We start from the raw sequence: 15,601 nt of genomic DNA, 5'->3' as shown, positions 1-15,601 counted from the left end.
TTGAATTGCTTTCCTGTTATAACCAAACTGCTTTGAAACCATCTGTTTTGTATAAAGCGTTATATAAGTAAAAGTGGCTAAGGCTTGAATTGACTTGACTAAAATATCTGTTCATATCCACACCATTGTATTATCTCCCAAAAACATGGAAATAATGTCATATATTTTTTTATTAATTCTAGATGTGTTTCAATATGTTTGTTTTATTGTATAGAGAAAAAAAAAAGTAGGCTTCTACTTGTGATCTCTAGATAATAATTAAAAAAAGTTTCGGTCAATGCATCAGAAAATACTGCCATCTTGTGGTAAAATTTTGTTTTAATTAGCAAATAACAAAGAAGCCATACGCGAAACAGACATTTCATTTATTAGTTTGTTTTTATATACATACATTTTTATATGAATATAAATATGACTTATATAGGCCTAAATAATACCCACTGTTGCCCATGTTAAACAAAATGTTTAACCATAAAGTACATATAATTTTAAACAAGTAATTTTGTAAAATCTTTCATTAAATAGTAACATAATAATGTTTAGGTTTAAATAAAAAAATTAAAAAATTAAAAAAAGTAAGGTCACCTCGCTGCTGTAGCTCACAATCATCACAATGGACGAACGGAACTGGGACTGGCACGCGCACGCATGCGTCGACACGTACGTCCCTATGCGTACGCAAGAGGGGGAGGGTCGCGTAAACAGTGAATTCCAAAAAGGAAGGGAGTGTTTCTTTCAACTGATAAACCAGTACATCAAGGTATGCATTAAAAAGCTCATTCTGAAATTGTGCATTCTCCGTTTACAGACTAATTTACACGTTCTGCAGGCGCGTATGTTTTATTTATTCTTTTGAATCTGCAGCCTCGTGCATTTACCATTTTCAGCTCAACGCAGCGCCATTACTGTACAAGGCAAAATGGACAAAATGGCCATTTTCGATTATATTGTGTTTTACATGCAATTCAGTTCATGTGCAGTGGTAAAATGTGTGCAGGTGTGACTACATGCACGTTATTCGCTACATATATCAATAAAGACTATAAATGGAGCAAATAAACAATGGGATTGTTGCTCCTTTCTTGTTAATTTGCTGTGCCTTAATGGCCAGTGCGTTTGTCGGGGTGCTTTTCTTTGCACGAACTTCCCTTTGCTCAGCAGAGGTCATGGGCACACATCTAAGGTGTTCAAAACAGTGCATACAATTCCTGTAATTTTGTAAATAAATCTTTGCAATCTACACAATGAAATGCATTACAACGTATTAAACAATGCAACATGTTTTTATTGAATTCCCAGTTCAGATGCATTAAATATATATATGTATGTATATATATATATATATATATACACACACACACACATACATACTCATATATATATATATTAATGAAGTATTTATTGGCAGGTTTGAATCATGCCCATTCGCCGATCAGCTGCAGCTCCACCCAAAGAGGATGCCACCCCAGCAAATGCCCCTGAGGGAGGTACGTACTGCCCCTTGCATGGTACATCAGTCATATTGAGAAGAAATAATGACTGTCCACAATAGACAGAACCACATAAGGAATAATTCACCCAGGAATAAAAACTTTGTTCGTATACACTGAAATAATCCTAAAACAAGTTACTAGACACTGAAAATCCTCCCCTCTTCATGCAAAGTTAACATATGACTTCAAACGAGTTTATAAAATAATGCACAAGTGGTATGGCTTTATAAAGCATCTTTGACTGAACATTGTGTTTTCTATCCCACAGATGCTCCCGCTGAAGGGTCTGCACCTGTAGGTGAGAAAGAGAAGGATTCGGCGACCACTGAACCTGCAGCGACAGAGGACAAGAAAGAAGGAGGTGATGGGGAGGATGCGACCGATGATGGTGAGAAACCGGTCAAAGATGAAGGAGAGACTCCTGATGAAGGAGAGAAAACTGAAGAAGCAGCAGCTGAACAAGGGAAGAGCAAGAAGAAAAAAGCCAAGGATGTTGTAGCCAAACTGTAAGTCTGGCTGTTGTACAAAAAAAGAAAGAAATGTCTGATAAAAAATAAAAGTGGCTTATTAAGCATTTTATGTATTGTTTGTTCATATGTTACAGTGATAAGGAGGGAGATGACAAAGGGAAAAAGGTGAAAAAGAAGATTCCTGCTTGGGCAACCATTTCTGCCAACAAACTGGCTTCATCATCTCTTTCCCAGCCCAAAGTTGAAGAAATCATCTTAGAAGCAATTGAGGTCTGGTTCAGAATTTAACGGGAACTGTTCAGTTACCTTCTAGAGATTGTCATTTGGCACTTTAAAGTATGTTTTACCCACTGTTTACTGGATACTAGTACTGAATATTTTAGTTGTTAAAATGTGTACGGTGCTGCAGTGATGTAAGCTCACATCACCCTGGTTCCCTCGACAAAAAGCCAATAGGATTTTTCCATTGGCTTTTGGATTATTGCAGAAAATAAACTCAGTGACCAACAAAAGTTTATGATTCTAACACATTTTGTTCATTATGATAATCTTCACAAATTAACACAACTTTTATGAATTTTGAAGCCTAAATACAATCGGTATTTAGGCTTTTTTCCATTTAGAATATTTAGCAAAAGCACAATTATAAACACAGTGAGGTCGTAAAGCGGACTAGTGAGTAGATGATATTTCCTCTTCACCATGATGATGTTTAATGTTCCCAAAAGAGATGTAGCTGCAAGAAGAAGCGGAAGTTATTTTGATTAAAGATTATCAGGGCACATTAAATAAAAAATAAATGGATCAATTTTGATTACATGGAGACTTTAACCAAAAGATGGTTAAAAAATGCAGAATCGTCTCTAACTCGAGTTTAGGACTCATTCCTGCAGCACTATATTCTTTGGAAATCTAAGACAAAGATGGAAAAAAATTGTTATCTTATATGTGCATCTTTACAATCTACCCAGAGCTGCAAAGAACGGAGTGGTGCCTCTTCCATTACCATTATGAAATATGTCATGAAGAAGTATCCGTCTGTAGAAATGGACAAAAAGACCAAAAACCTATACAAGAGGGCCCTAAAGCGATTGGTTGAGAAGGGCTCTGTCAAACAGGTGATTTGCAATTTAACACATAAATATTTCTTGTTTCATATATACAGTAAGTTAAAAGCCATCCTTGTCTTGTCTTCTTTACCCACAGCTGAAGGGCAAAGGCTTCTCTGGAAGTTTCGCCATTGGAAAGGTATCCAAACACAGTTTGTTTATTGTCTTTGCATTGATGTAAGCCTGTTTAAAATGTGTTAATTAGTTGAATGTTGTTGGGGTTTTTTTTTTGGGTGGTTTGTCATAATTATTAAATCGTTCATTTTGTCAATGTCATGTTGTTGTGTAGAAGGCGGCTGTGTCTGCGGGGACGAAGGAGACGCTGGGAGAGTCTCTGCCTCTGATCATCACCCGCCTCTGTGAACCCAAGGAGGCTTCCTACATCCTAATCAAGAAGTACCTGGAACAATACTTCCCTCAACTCAATGTGGAGAACAGGTCATTTTTGATTCAACATCCTATAACTAGACTTCAGTTTGAACCTGAAAGAATTTACTTAATATTGGGAATATTGGGAATGGAATAATAGCAGTGAGATTTTTTAATGTTTTTGAGAGTCTCTTCTGCTCACCAAGAACAGATGCAGCAGTTATTTGATCAAAAATACAGTAGAAAAGTTATGTTGTGAAATATTACAATTTAAAACAACTGTTTTCTATTTAATTTACTTTAAGATGTAATTTATTCCTGTGATGCAAAGCTGAATTTTCAGCATCATTACTCCAGTCTTCAGTGTCACATGATCCTTCAGAAATCATTATAATATGCTGATTTGCTGCTTAAGAAACATTTCTTATTATTATCAATGTTGAAAACGGTTGTGCTGCTTTAAACGTTTTGTAGAAACCGTGATTTAAAAAAAATCTGGATTCTTTGATGAATAAAAAGTTCAAAAGAACAGCGTTTATTTGAAATCAAAAAGTTTTGTAACATTATAAATGTCTTTACTGTCACTTTTGAGTAATTTTATGCATCACTTCTGAATAAAAGTGTTATTCCATTTCCTTACATGCAGAACTGTTCATAGTATACACACCATTAGGAGTTAATTACAGATTGAAATTGTGTACATACATTTTGCCTGGAGATTTATTAATGAAGGGTTCTTCTGTAAATCTCTAAGGCCTGACGTGTTGAAGAACTGCCTGCAGAGATCTGTGGAAAAGGGCTACTTGGAGCAGATCACTGGCAAGGGAGCCTCTGGAACATTCCAGGTTAGTTACCCTTCTGAATTGCTCTACGACTTCAACAAGCAGGTTTGATGAGAATCTGCATTTGTGTTTGACAGTTGAAGAAAGCTGGGAATAAGGTGCTCATGGGTGGCGGACTGCTGGAAGATGCTGTAGTGGCCGCCATCACAGCCATGAATGAGCCCAAGACCTGCAGCATCACCATACTGCGCAAATTCCTCATGGAGAAACAGGACCAGAAGAACGTCTCTTTAGTTGGTACGGTACACTCACTCCTCACTTATCGCAGCCTAAGGCACGTTTGCTCTCTGAGGACTGAATCTAGTTTGCTTTTGTTTTGGCATGCTTCTAACTGTTATTCTCAAAGGAGTTGTTCACAAGAACGCTGGTACAGAAATAGTTTTCTTCAGTTTATATTATAGCCACCCTATATATCTCTGTATTTGCTGTAACTTAATGTGTTATGCTGATTTTTATAAAAGTATTCTTTCTGATTGCCAGTTCCAAACTTGAAGAGAACTTTGCTGAAGTGTAAAATGATGGGATGGATGGAGCAGATTTCTGGTCATGGACTCAGTGGGTCGTACCAGCTAAGCTATCCATTTTACCCAAGGTAAGTTCAGCTCACCATAAACCAGTGTTGTTATTGTTTACTAAATCTAAAACTATAAAATTGAAGCTTGAGATTGAAATTAAGCTGAAATAAAACAAAATATAAATATTTTGTGAAACATTTTAAACTTGCACGTAAATTAAAAATGTTTTCTTTGCAACTAACAATTAAATCATAATAAAAGTACTAAAAATATTAAAACTAAAATGAAAATGAGTTAAAGCTGAATAAAAATAAACTAATATGCCAAAAATATAAAAATAAAAGCTAATTCAAAATATGAATAAATACTATGATAGTATTTAAATAATACTTTAATACTGCTGTAAGCATAGTGCACATTTTAATATTCTAAAATTTGCTTTTGGGCTTTTTACATTTGAAATCCTAAATGCAGGGGCATTTTAAAGGGTTAGTTCACCCAAAAATGAAATGATCCCATAATTTACTCACCCTCAAGCCATCCTATGGGTATATGACTTTCTACTTTCAGCCAAACACAATGGAGTTATATCAAAAAATATCCTGGCTCTTCCAAGCTTTATAGTGGGAGTGAATGGTACCTTAGATTTTGAAGCCCAAAAAAGCGCATCCATCCAGTAGGGTTAATAAAGGTCACTTTTCCGGCAGAACTAGACTCGCGTATGGCTATTACCGGAAGCCAGTTATTATCGTTTTTAAAGTTATAAATATGGATATTTGTCTGACAAAAACACATCGCTTCACTTCAGAAGGCCTTTATTAACCCCTGGAGTGTTATGGATTACTTTTATGATGGATGGATGCACTTTTTTGGGCTTCAAAATCTAAGGTACCATTCACTCCCAATATAATGCTGGGAAGAGCTAGGATATTTTTATATAACTCCAGTTGTGTTTGGCTGAAAGAAAAAAAGTCATATACACCTAGGATTGCTTGAGGGTGAGTAAATGATGGGATCATTTACATGTTGGGGTGAAAAACTAACCCTTTAACTTAACTCTTACGATTGTTTTAGATTAAACTTGGTGAATTGATTAGTTGCAAATCAATATTTTTTGATTTTGTCATATGAGAAAGGTGAGACTTAAGGCATTGTACAAAATGAAGATTAAATGTGATGGAACTACTTGAATTGACAAATTGTCTGTCGCTCCTCCTTTGTAGCCCAGCGGTTCTGTTTCCAGAAATGATGGAAAAACTCAAACAGAAGGAGGAACAGAAGCTCAAACGCAAGAGAAGCGACGATTCTGATGAAGAATCCGAAGAGGAGTCGGAGGAAGAATCTGGAGAGGAAGAATCGGACGAGGATGAGCCTCCCCGAAGAAAGAGGTGAAGTGCATCACATAACGTCAAAATATCAATTATTAGTGCTAAAGAACTTTGCTATTTTATACTTTGCTTTAGGGATTTGAACAAATCATTAACCCTGACTAATAAACCATGGTGTGTTGTCTGGCTTCCACTTGTCGGATGATAAAATGGGCAAAAAAATCCCCAACCACAGACCAGAATATCATTGGGCTGTGTCTTTGCAAGGCTAAACATGCTTTTTATTTGTCCACAGGACCCAGCGTGCAAAACGGACTCCTGCGCCTAAAGCTCGTCAAAATAAAAGGGCTAAAACAGTCAGCCGAAAACCTCCTGCCTCAAAAAGATCAGTCGCGCCTGCCAAGAAAGCCCCTCCACCAGCCAAGAAACCCGTCGCTGCGAGCAAAGCAGCGTCTAAAAAGGCGCCCGCGCCCGCGCCCGTTAAAGCCACACCAGTCAAGAAAGCCACACCAGTCAAGAAAGCCGCCCCGACCAGCAAACCTAAAACACCCATAGCCAAAAAGATGACAAGCAGGGGGTCCAAACGGCCGTCGCCCAAGGCAGCTAAGAAGGAGGCGACTGATTCTGCCGTGAAGGCTAAACCTGCCGCACGCAAGTCGCTCCGATCCCGGAAATGAATCCCACGCTTGCAGACAGCTGAAAAGATCAACTGTAGCTCTGTAGACTGCAGTGATGGCTATTTTCTCCTCTTATTTTTGTAGAAACTTCCAAGTTGTCCTTGTCTTGGGGCCTCTGATGAACATAGGACCTCTTCAAAATTATTCTGCCATTCAGATACAGGCATATCATGTTCAGTATTCTTAAATTACAGGTAAAGATGTAGAGTAGAAATGCTACTGTTTATGTTGTTTAAGACGCTCGTTCAGGTCACCATTATGAGAGTCTGAAGAAGCAGCTGTTGTTTTCATCTCAGTTGTGCTTCAGCAAAAAAAATCAAATATTTAAAGTTCTTGTAGTCAATCTTTCTGTAGAGGCAAGCATTTCAGTTATTCAGTCTCCCTTTTCTCATCAGTGTTCAAAAAACCTTTCTTTGTAAGTTTTATTTCAATTGTTTTTGCTCATGTTTTGTGAAATTAGGTCTTTAGCTACTATTGTAATCAAAGAGTTTTGTTGATGTTGGTTCCTTCGTGTAAGTCAAAGAAAAGAACGATTATTGATGCCTAACTTTCAGTTGAACAGTTTACCTGAATGCAAAATTGGATTTATTAAGATGCATTAAAGAAACGTTGGTATCCATATATCCATGACTGTTGTTTTGTTCTGTATAGTCTATGAAGGAGAATATACACTGAAAAGATTTTCCAAGCAGATGTTTAAAACATAATACACACTATTAACCCGGTCATACTCTTGTGTGTTAGTTTATCAGGGGGGTTAGATGTAATTTTATGAGCATTGCTTACCTTACCCTGCATGCATGTAACTGATATACTTTTCTGTAGTCCTTAATAAAGTGACTATATTTGTACTTCATTATTTGACCATTGTTTTATTTGGGTCGTTTGATTTGATACCCAATGATAAACCTCTAATTTAGAGGTGTTTAAAAAGGGTTACCAAATGATTCAAGCTCTGAAACGCATGGTTTGTGTCATTATCACAGTCTCTGTTGATGTGAAATTCACAGTGGCAAATTCTTTTCCTTGTTCTAACATGCACAGTATTTTGGAAGAAAAGGCATGCTTTAATTCAGAATACTAAGCATTGACATTTATGTTTACATAAAACATATCATGCCCTGACTTGTCTAAAAGTATTTTAACATTCACAAACATCAAAGGTTTAAAATTTTTACAGACTCGGGTAGCCCCTGTATAAAAAAACAAATATTTTCTCTATAACTCTTTATGATGACTTGTATTAAAAACATTAACTAACATTACTACATAACATAGGCCAGATTATAACACTTAACATTTTTGTTAGAAAATTAAAAGTGTTATTTAGAAATGTTAAAAATACAAGAGCTGTGTTATATATTTTTTTTTTCACAGATCAGAAACAACAGTTTTCAGAAGGTTATCTGGTCATGTTTGATTCGGCCAGAAAATCATTCTGCTCAGACGACCAAACAAATTCATCGTTTCCCAAAAAGGAATCGTCGCTGCATAATATTTTCTTGAATATTTCAAACGCACTGTTTGAATCAACTGTTTCGAAATGTTGAATCATTGGAAAAGATTCAGCGATTCCTTTTGGGCCACTTAAAGGGATAGTTCACCCAAAAATAAATATTTTGTCATACTCCCTGTTCCAAACCTTTGTGAATTTCTTTCTTCTGTTAAACACAAAAGAAGATATTTTTGAAGAACCAATTAACTGACTTCATTAATTAATTAAGAACACATTAATTGATAGTATTTTTTTCTTACAATGGAAGTCGATGGCTACTGTCAGCGTCAACTGTTTGATTACCAACATTCTTCAAATTATCTTCTTTTGAGTTTAAAGAAAGAAACTCATGCAGGTTTGGAACAACATGAGGGTGAGTAAATGATGACAAAATGTTTGGTTGAACTATCCCTTAAAAGAGTCAGGATAAACCCGTCTTTAAGTGAATCAGTTTGATGAATCAGTCACCAATTACCTGTGCATCCATGCATGTGTGGTGTAGGCGGATCTTGTCAAATCTTTCCCAATGGATCCAGTCTGGCTCTGAATAGGCGGGATTTAGAGAATTAAGGTGAGTCAGGAATGGATTGCAAAACCCCTGGAGGATAATCGACCCACCCTGCCAGGTTCAGTCGTGTGGGCTAATTTGTGAGTATCTGTCTCCTCTGGCTTTTTATTTTTTTTGCTTCATTACAACTACTTTATGGATCCTTATGTAATTATTCAAGCGTTAACTAGTACAGCGTTTGTTTTGATTTCTACTTGAGTTTCCCGATATAGCCATTTCTTTCGCTTTCGTGAAAAAGTTTGGCTGTGTCTCAAAACATACTTTTATTTTGACCATTAGTGGCACGTTTAGAGTTGAACCGGTCTGAACACCTTCTGCACAAATGTGTCTGTTTATCTTTGAGCAATCTCGAGGATTTACTTTCACTATTTGTGCTGTGCTGTCCTTCGTGAAGTTAAAACGTTGAAGGAGTTTGTAATGCAGTTCTGGCAAACGCTGACCTCTGTTTTGTCATTTTTATTATTTATTATTTTGAACAGTTGATAAAGCCAACAACAACAGGCTTGGATATGGGGGAGACAGCTGGCAGGGAACATGGGATTGTTACAAGATCTGCTGAGGTGAAAATTATTGAAATATTATTTTAATGCTGTAGCTACGTCTGGTTTTGCAACTAAGTTTTGAAATTGTATCTGTGGTTGTATTGTACAGTTTCCTCCCATACATTGGGATGACTGTATCATGAACTCATAGTTTTGCTTTTACTGAGTAAACCCTCTGTTTGTCTAGTATATTGGCTCATTTCCTGTGGATGACACTTGTTTGGATGATCAGATTCAGCAGCTGCACACTCAGCTGAAGTCTCTCAAGGTAATGTGTGTGTGCTGTGAAGTGAATCTCAAGAGTATGTTTTCTATGTAGAAGTTTGGACACTTGACTGAATTTGTTTTTAATGGTCTTAAAAGCCTTTTAATCTAGGCAATATATGTGCTTGTAATCAGTTTTGTGTAATCATATTATGCACATGCATCCATTTGGGTATTTAATCATCTTAATTACTGTTATTGTAAAATGTGGAAAATTATTCAGAACAATATTAAGAACATTACTACACTACACAGTACTGGGTAGATTACTTACAAATTGTAGTCTATTACTGATTCCAAATTGCATGACAAAGTTGTAGTTAGTACCGTGATCCATTACATTACACATTTAAGGTAATATACAGTAATCTGACTACGTTTAGATTACTTTTAAACTTGTTTATCTCATTGATTTGTTGAACAGGATAAGCTTGTACCATACTGATATAAAAATACAAAGGGAAAGAAAATATATTTAGTTCTTTATCAATAACATGAAGTGCATTAAATATTACATTTATGTCAGGGTTTTCCAGAATGGGGGTTTGTGACTGAACGGCAGAGGGTCTGTGAGTTTAATGAAAAGCTATTAATTAAATCTCAAAAATAATAATAATAATAATAATAATAATAAAAGAACAATCAAAATAAAACAATACATTTTATTTGTTTACCCGCATGTAATTTGACCATTAACCGGCATCAGAAAACCGTGGACTTAATTGTATTATTATTATTATTGACTTAATTTTATTATTGACCTAACTTCTAACTTTAATCTCAGGTGGTACTTGAAGTAAATATATTAGGTCAAAGATGTTCAGCTTTTCCATGACATTTCTAACTATATTGTAAATAGTTTTCTACAGACCTTTGTTGAAAACAAAGATTTTGATGAACCTCATAATACAGTGATTAAAGCAATTCCTGAAATATGAAACATTGATTTTTAAAGGGTTATCTAGTTATGTTTTCAATCTGTTCCTTTTAGTGATTCAGTCGAGCGGAATTGCTAAGATCAAAAAAAAAAATTACTTTGCTATTATTGTACAATGTGGAAAAAAGTAATACTTTTTGACTGGTTATGCAGTTTACTAATGAACATCTGTATTTGCAGAACTGCAAGAGCAAGCGAACCGTCTCATTGAAATTCTCTGTCAAAGGAGTCAAAGTTTATGATGAAGATGAAAAGGTAAGATCATCTTGGGATTTCTGACGTTTCTCTTTGCGTATGTCAGATGGTTTAACTCTTTGGTGTGTATCTCATCAGACGCTCCTCATGGCTCACGCCATGTGTCGAGTCTCGCTGTCCACCGCCCGTCCGACAGATGCCCAGTTTGCCTTCGCCTCCCATAATCCTGGAAATTCTGATGCCCAGCTCTATTGCCACCTCTTCAGAGCCAGACATGCCCGAGCTGTAAGCCTCAACACGACAAATCATCCTATTTAATTGTTTGTAATATTGCACATCTGTTCTAGAATCAAGATTGTGGTTTTAGGTTTCTCAAGTGTGATCTTTAGAAGTGGAAAAACAAATTATGTGCTTGGACGGTAACATTGCACACTAAAGAACGTTGAAAATGTAAAAATGCACAATAGTTAGAAATAAGAATAAATGCTCAACCGCTGCAAGAATTTGAGGGTGTTTTTCCCAAATAAAGGCCCAGTTCCTGAACCTGCTGCTTTGCCGCTGTTTTCAACTGTATTTTCTGGAGAAGCACCAAGAGGAAGCACAGGATGAGTGTCCGGGGAACAAACCAACTCAAATGCCATCGCTGCTAAATCAAGGATTCCCTCTCAGTGTCAGCGCCTTGGTGTCTTTCCGCAGGGCCCCAACTCAAGGCCTGCTACCTGGGGCAAAGGTTTGTTCTTGCCGTATCTAGCATAAAGAGCTTTTTGAAGTTTATTATAACCTTGATAAACTTTCAAATGAAATTTGTGCTAGTGGCTTAGAAAACATTTGATACATTTGATTACTAGTTCAATATTGTTGAATGAAGCCCAAAAAGAAATTGCTGAATATTTTTTTGAGATTCAGCAATTCCTTTCGGGCCTCTTAAAGTCAGCCTGTTCTCTTACTGGTTCTTTTACCACGAAAAAATATTTTGAATTATTATTATTATTTTTTTTTATTTTTTTTTTATCAAATCATAAATTTGCAACTTGTGTTTTTTTTTTACGCACTTACAAAAGGTAAAAAACAAACAAAAAACACTTGAGCTGTAAGTTTGTCTAGATCTAGTCTAAATCATTTGATTAATTTAATATACAATAGCCTCTTTTTTTATTTTATTTTAATTTTTTATAAATAGAATCAGGTATCAGCTATTATCTGTTACAACACTGATGATAATGTGAATTGAAAATGTTTTGTATTTGCATTTGGCTTCTAAATAGTGTTTTTTGTAAGAAATCTTATATTAGGTGTGCAAACTTCTCTTGTTGAGCTTTTATTTTTTTACAATGGAGTTTAAGTTGTCAATAACCCTCAATATTCCTTTAAAACTGCCTAATTCCTCAGTTTTTCCAATAATTGGAATACTGTACTGTTCTGCAGTGTTCATGTCGATTTTTCCCTGAACAGGTGTTCTCACAACAGAGCATGGAGCAAGTGAGCAGTCCTGAAGAGGGTCCCACTTCCTCTCCCACTCTAGTTCGCAAAATGGCGATCCGGACCAAAGAGCTGCGCTCCGGAGCATATCGCTCTTTTACATGTACTCCCCTCAAACAGCGCCACCTGCAGGATAAACTGAGTGCACCACAAGGTGGGATAAGTGTTCATAGGACACTTTCGAGAGTGAGAGAGTTCTTTAGGTAATGCACACATCTGGTTAAAGTGGCTGGCCAAATTAAAACACAATGGGTTAATTTATTATACTGATCATTTATCTTTGGTTTTGGTGGCTGGGGAGTCAAAAAAGGTGGTGGGGATTTCCACGTTGTTTCTGCCAGTTACCACAAAATAATTAGTGTATTTTAATTTTTTTGATGTGTGTGTATATTTATATATTATTGATTTATTGTGGGAAATGCCAGTGTGTTCATTTGTCTTTGCGTGGTTACGCCACGTCTGTAAACTGAAGGAAGACCCGGCTATGTGTGCTGAGGATGTAGTTGCTTAGAAAAGACTTTCCCTCTTGTTGGTTTCATATGGTTTACATAATCGGAGAATATTTGAATCAGCAGATAGCACATCCCAAATAACTCCACTAGTAACCTGCAATTATGTTTTAAACCGAGATGGCCATAGAGAGGCAATAGATCTGTACTGCAGCTTGAAAATAATAATAATAATAATAATAATAATAATAATAACGTTTATTTAGAGAAAGTCAGTAAAAAATGTGTGCTACTCAGAATATTTGAACTTGTGGTCTGTCCAAACTAAGAACGCTGCAGTGTTTTCTTTTGCCAAAGAAAACAAACACTGACATAATTTGTGAAACCAATGAGAACTTGATTTCTCTGGGAATCTGAAGAATCTTTTCTTTTGTGAAACAGAAAAGGAAAAGGCCAGTGCAAACGCATGCATGTCTCGAGCTCCCAGTTTGGCCGAGACAGAAGAAGCTCTGGCTCACGCAGTGTGGTGCTGGGCTGGCGTGTCTAGGTCAGTATTGGTGCACAATGGCACTGCTGTCTGGTCTGGTAAACTTAAAGGGATGGTTCACCCAAAAATGAAAATTGTTATTTACTCACCCTTAAGTTGTTCCAAACCTGTATGAGTTTCGTTCTTTCTTTGCTGAACACAAACAAGATATTTTGAAGAATGTTGGTAATCAAACAGTTAATAGTAGTCATTGACTTTCATAGTATTTTGTTTTTCCATATAATGGAAGTCAATGGAGTCCATCAACTGTTTGATTACCCATATTCTTCAAATTATCTTCCTTTGTTCAACAGAAGAAAGAATTTCTCACAGGTTTTGAACAACACGATGATGAGTAAATAACAAAATGTAAATTTTTGGGTGAACTATCCTCTATAAAAGTTACAATCACAAAAATGTTAATTCTTAATTTTTTTTAAGCAGTACCTCTTAATATACATTTTTGCATGTTTCTCCATGCATAATTCTTGCATGCATATTTAATTGTCATTTAGGCTAAAATAGAATCTGCTGTGCTTCACTGCATTATTTTTTTTAAATTTTATTTATATCTTCATAACATATAAAATTAAGCAAGGAAGTACATCAATGCCCGGTTTCACGGACAATGCTTAAACAGAGTCCCAGACTAAAATGCATGTTTGAGTTGTTTAACTGAAAGCAACTTGCACTGACATATCTTAAAATATGTCAGTGCCACTGATTTTTCTCAAGATTCACACCAGTAATGTTTTTTTTCTTCCTAATTTAACGAAGGCCTAATCCTGGCTTAATCTAAGCCTTGTCTGTGAAACCAGGCCCAAAGGAATTAATTAACATGCCTTTTAATCCGGTACGTGTATTGTTTAGTGTTGAGTATTTGGTTTCCATTACAGCAACTGTAGTTCCTCACTCCTGGCAGATGATGTCTTGGGTTCCTTCCTCCTTTGTCCTCATCCCAAAAAACCCAACCGTTGGTCTCTTACAGTCCGCTTTCCATCGGGACTGGTAACTCATTCTGTTAAGAATTCCAAGGGGAAGTTCCGCCTTGAGGTGAGAAAAGATGAAACCGTTTTTTTTTTTCTCTGCTCTATAACTACTTGTGTCAGAAGTCAAATGTAGCAAATGTTTCATCTTCATTTACAGAAGTGCCACATTGAATTTGAAAGCCTTGCTGCTTTGATCGAGCACTACACAGAGTTCAGTGAGGAGCTGGAATGTTTTCTGAGCTGTGCCCGCGTCAACCACAGTTACGATTGGGAAGAGATGGTCAAAAAGAGTTTACGTACACCACAGGACAAAAAAAAAGGCACATTTAAAGACCAAAGTTGGGTTTGAATCCTGTCTTTCATGCTCTGTGATTTATTTTTTATTTTTTATATAACCTTTTTTTAATTTTTTGTATGTATACTACATATTTTACTTGGTTTTAACAGTTACAGAGATACTGACATGAGTCAAGCTTCCTAACCAGGATCTTAAGTCATTGGCACATTGATTTATTTTTTACATATTTTGAATGGACACTTTGTTTTTGCCTGTTGGCAATAACCTAAACCCTCCTAAAGCACTCACTTTGTTGGTTTTTTGGTTGTATTTTCTAGGGAAACAAGCACTCATGTTTTTCATGTAAATGTCAAATTTAAATGTATACTCAACTTTAGCAAAGATGCATACCTATGCATGTACCCTGTATTACATCTTTAAATTCTGTGTTGTATGCGTACACATTGATTGCCTTTTTCACTCTCTTGGTTGTATATTATCACTAGTTTTAGATAACTTTTTTGTGATTACCTCAAACCCTGAAAATATCCACTACCCAGTTCATATTATAATTATTTTTTTTGCTGCTTTAATATTGTTTACCTCTTGCACATTTCACCTCTTAAATGCACACCATTCTGTTATTAGCTTTGCATCAGTGTAAATGTCTTGCCTCTTTGCATAAACTGATTTTACTGACATTTTGTCTCCTTTTAATGTTCAAAAACTAGTAGAATACTGCCATCTAACCAGATATGTTACAAAATGAACTACAAGTAGATACTTGGTGTGTGTGTGTGTATATGTGTATGTCTACATACATGTACATATACACACTCTCAGTGTGGTTAAAAATAAGTTTTTTTGCATTGACATACTCATTACTGCAAAGCATTCCGACGGAATGGTTCTTACGGATATGTTAAAGTATACTGCGAATTTTGTGGAATGTTTTGTGCTTAATTTTTATGAAAATAATGTTCTTACTGGTTTAAAAACATTTATTTTATGCACAAAATACATGAACATATTTATTGATACATGCTGGCTTTATTTATTATACTTTATGAAAATAAT

At 35.9% G+C, this 15,601-nt stretch overlaps 2 protein-coding genes across 3 annotated transcripts; both read left to right on the top strand.

The window, feature by feature from the left end:
- Positions 1–644: 644 nt before the first annotated feature.
- Positions 645–7,659, top strand: hp1bp3 (heterochromatin protein 1, binding protein 3). The gene is made up of 12 exons (XM_082155340.1): positions 645–760; positions 1,409–1,487; positions 1,762–1,999; positions 2,098–2,233; positions 2,935–3,081; positions 3,170–3,211; positions 3,362–3,510; positions 4,196–4,286; positions 4,361–4,520; positions 4,764–4,875; positions 6,022–6,186; positions 6,422–7,659. Exons 2-12 carry the CDS (start codon positions 1,418–1,420, stop codon positions 6,801–6,803), a joined length of 1,692 nt encoding a protein of 563 aa, XP_082011466.1. The 5' UTR covers positions 645–760; positions 1,409–1,417; the 3' UTR covers positions 6,804–7,659.
- A 1,135-nt stretch (positions 7,660–8,794) lies between these two features.
- sh2d5 (SH2 domain containing 5) lies at positions 8,795–15,564 on the top strand. Of its 2 annotated transcripts, XM_082155211.1 has the most exons (10): positions 8,795–8,946; positions 9,346–9,426; positions 9,596–9,676; positions 10,790–10,864; positions 10,943–11,089; positions 11,334–11,534; positions 12,257–12,437; positions 13,174–13,279; positions 14,155–14,311; positions 14,405–15,564. In XM_082155211.1, the coding sequence occupies exons 2-10, from the start codon at positions 9,376–9,378 to the stop codon at positions 14,594–14,596; spliced, it is 1,191 nt and encodes a 396-aa protein (XP_082011337.1). In that variant the 5' UTR covers positions 8,795–8,946; positions 9,346–9,375; the 3' UTR covers positions 14,597–15,564. The 2 variants fall into 2 exon arrangements, with proteins under 2 accessions (XP_082011337.1, XP_082011338.1); XM_082155212.1 differs by lacking the exon at positions 8,795–8,946 and having other exon boundaries at positions 9,030–9,426.
- Positions 15,565–15,601: the final 37 nt, after the last annotated feature.

This window comes from Leuciscus leuciscus (assembly GCF_965113295.1).
Source record: "Leuciscus leuciscus genome assembly, chromosome: 23".
In the NCBI taxonomy this organism is placed as follows: domain Eukaryota; kingdom Metazoa; phylum Chordata; class Actinopteri; order Cypriniformes; family Leuciscidae; genus Leuciscus; species Leuciscus leuciscus.
The sequence above is the reverse complement of the archived record's forward strand: the minus strand, read 5'-3'. Positions and strand labels throughout refer to the sequence as shown.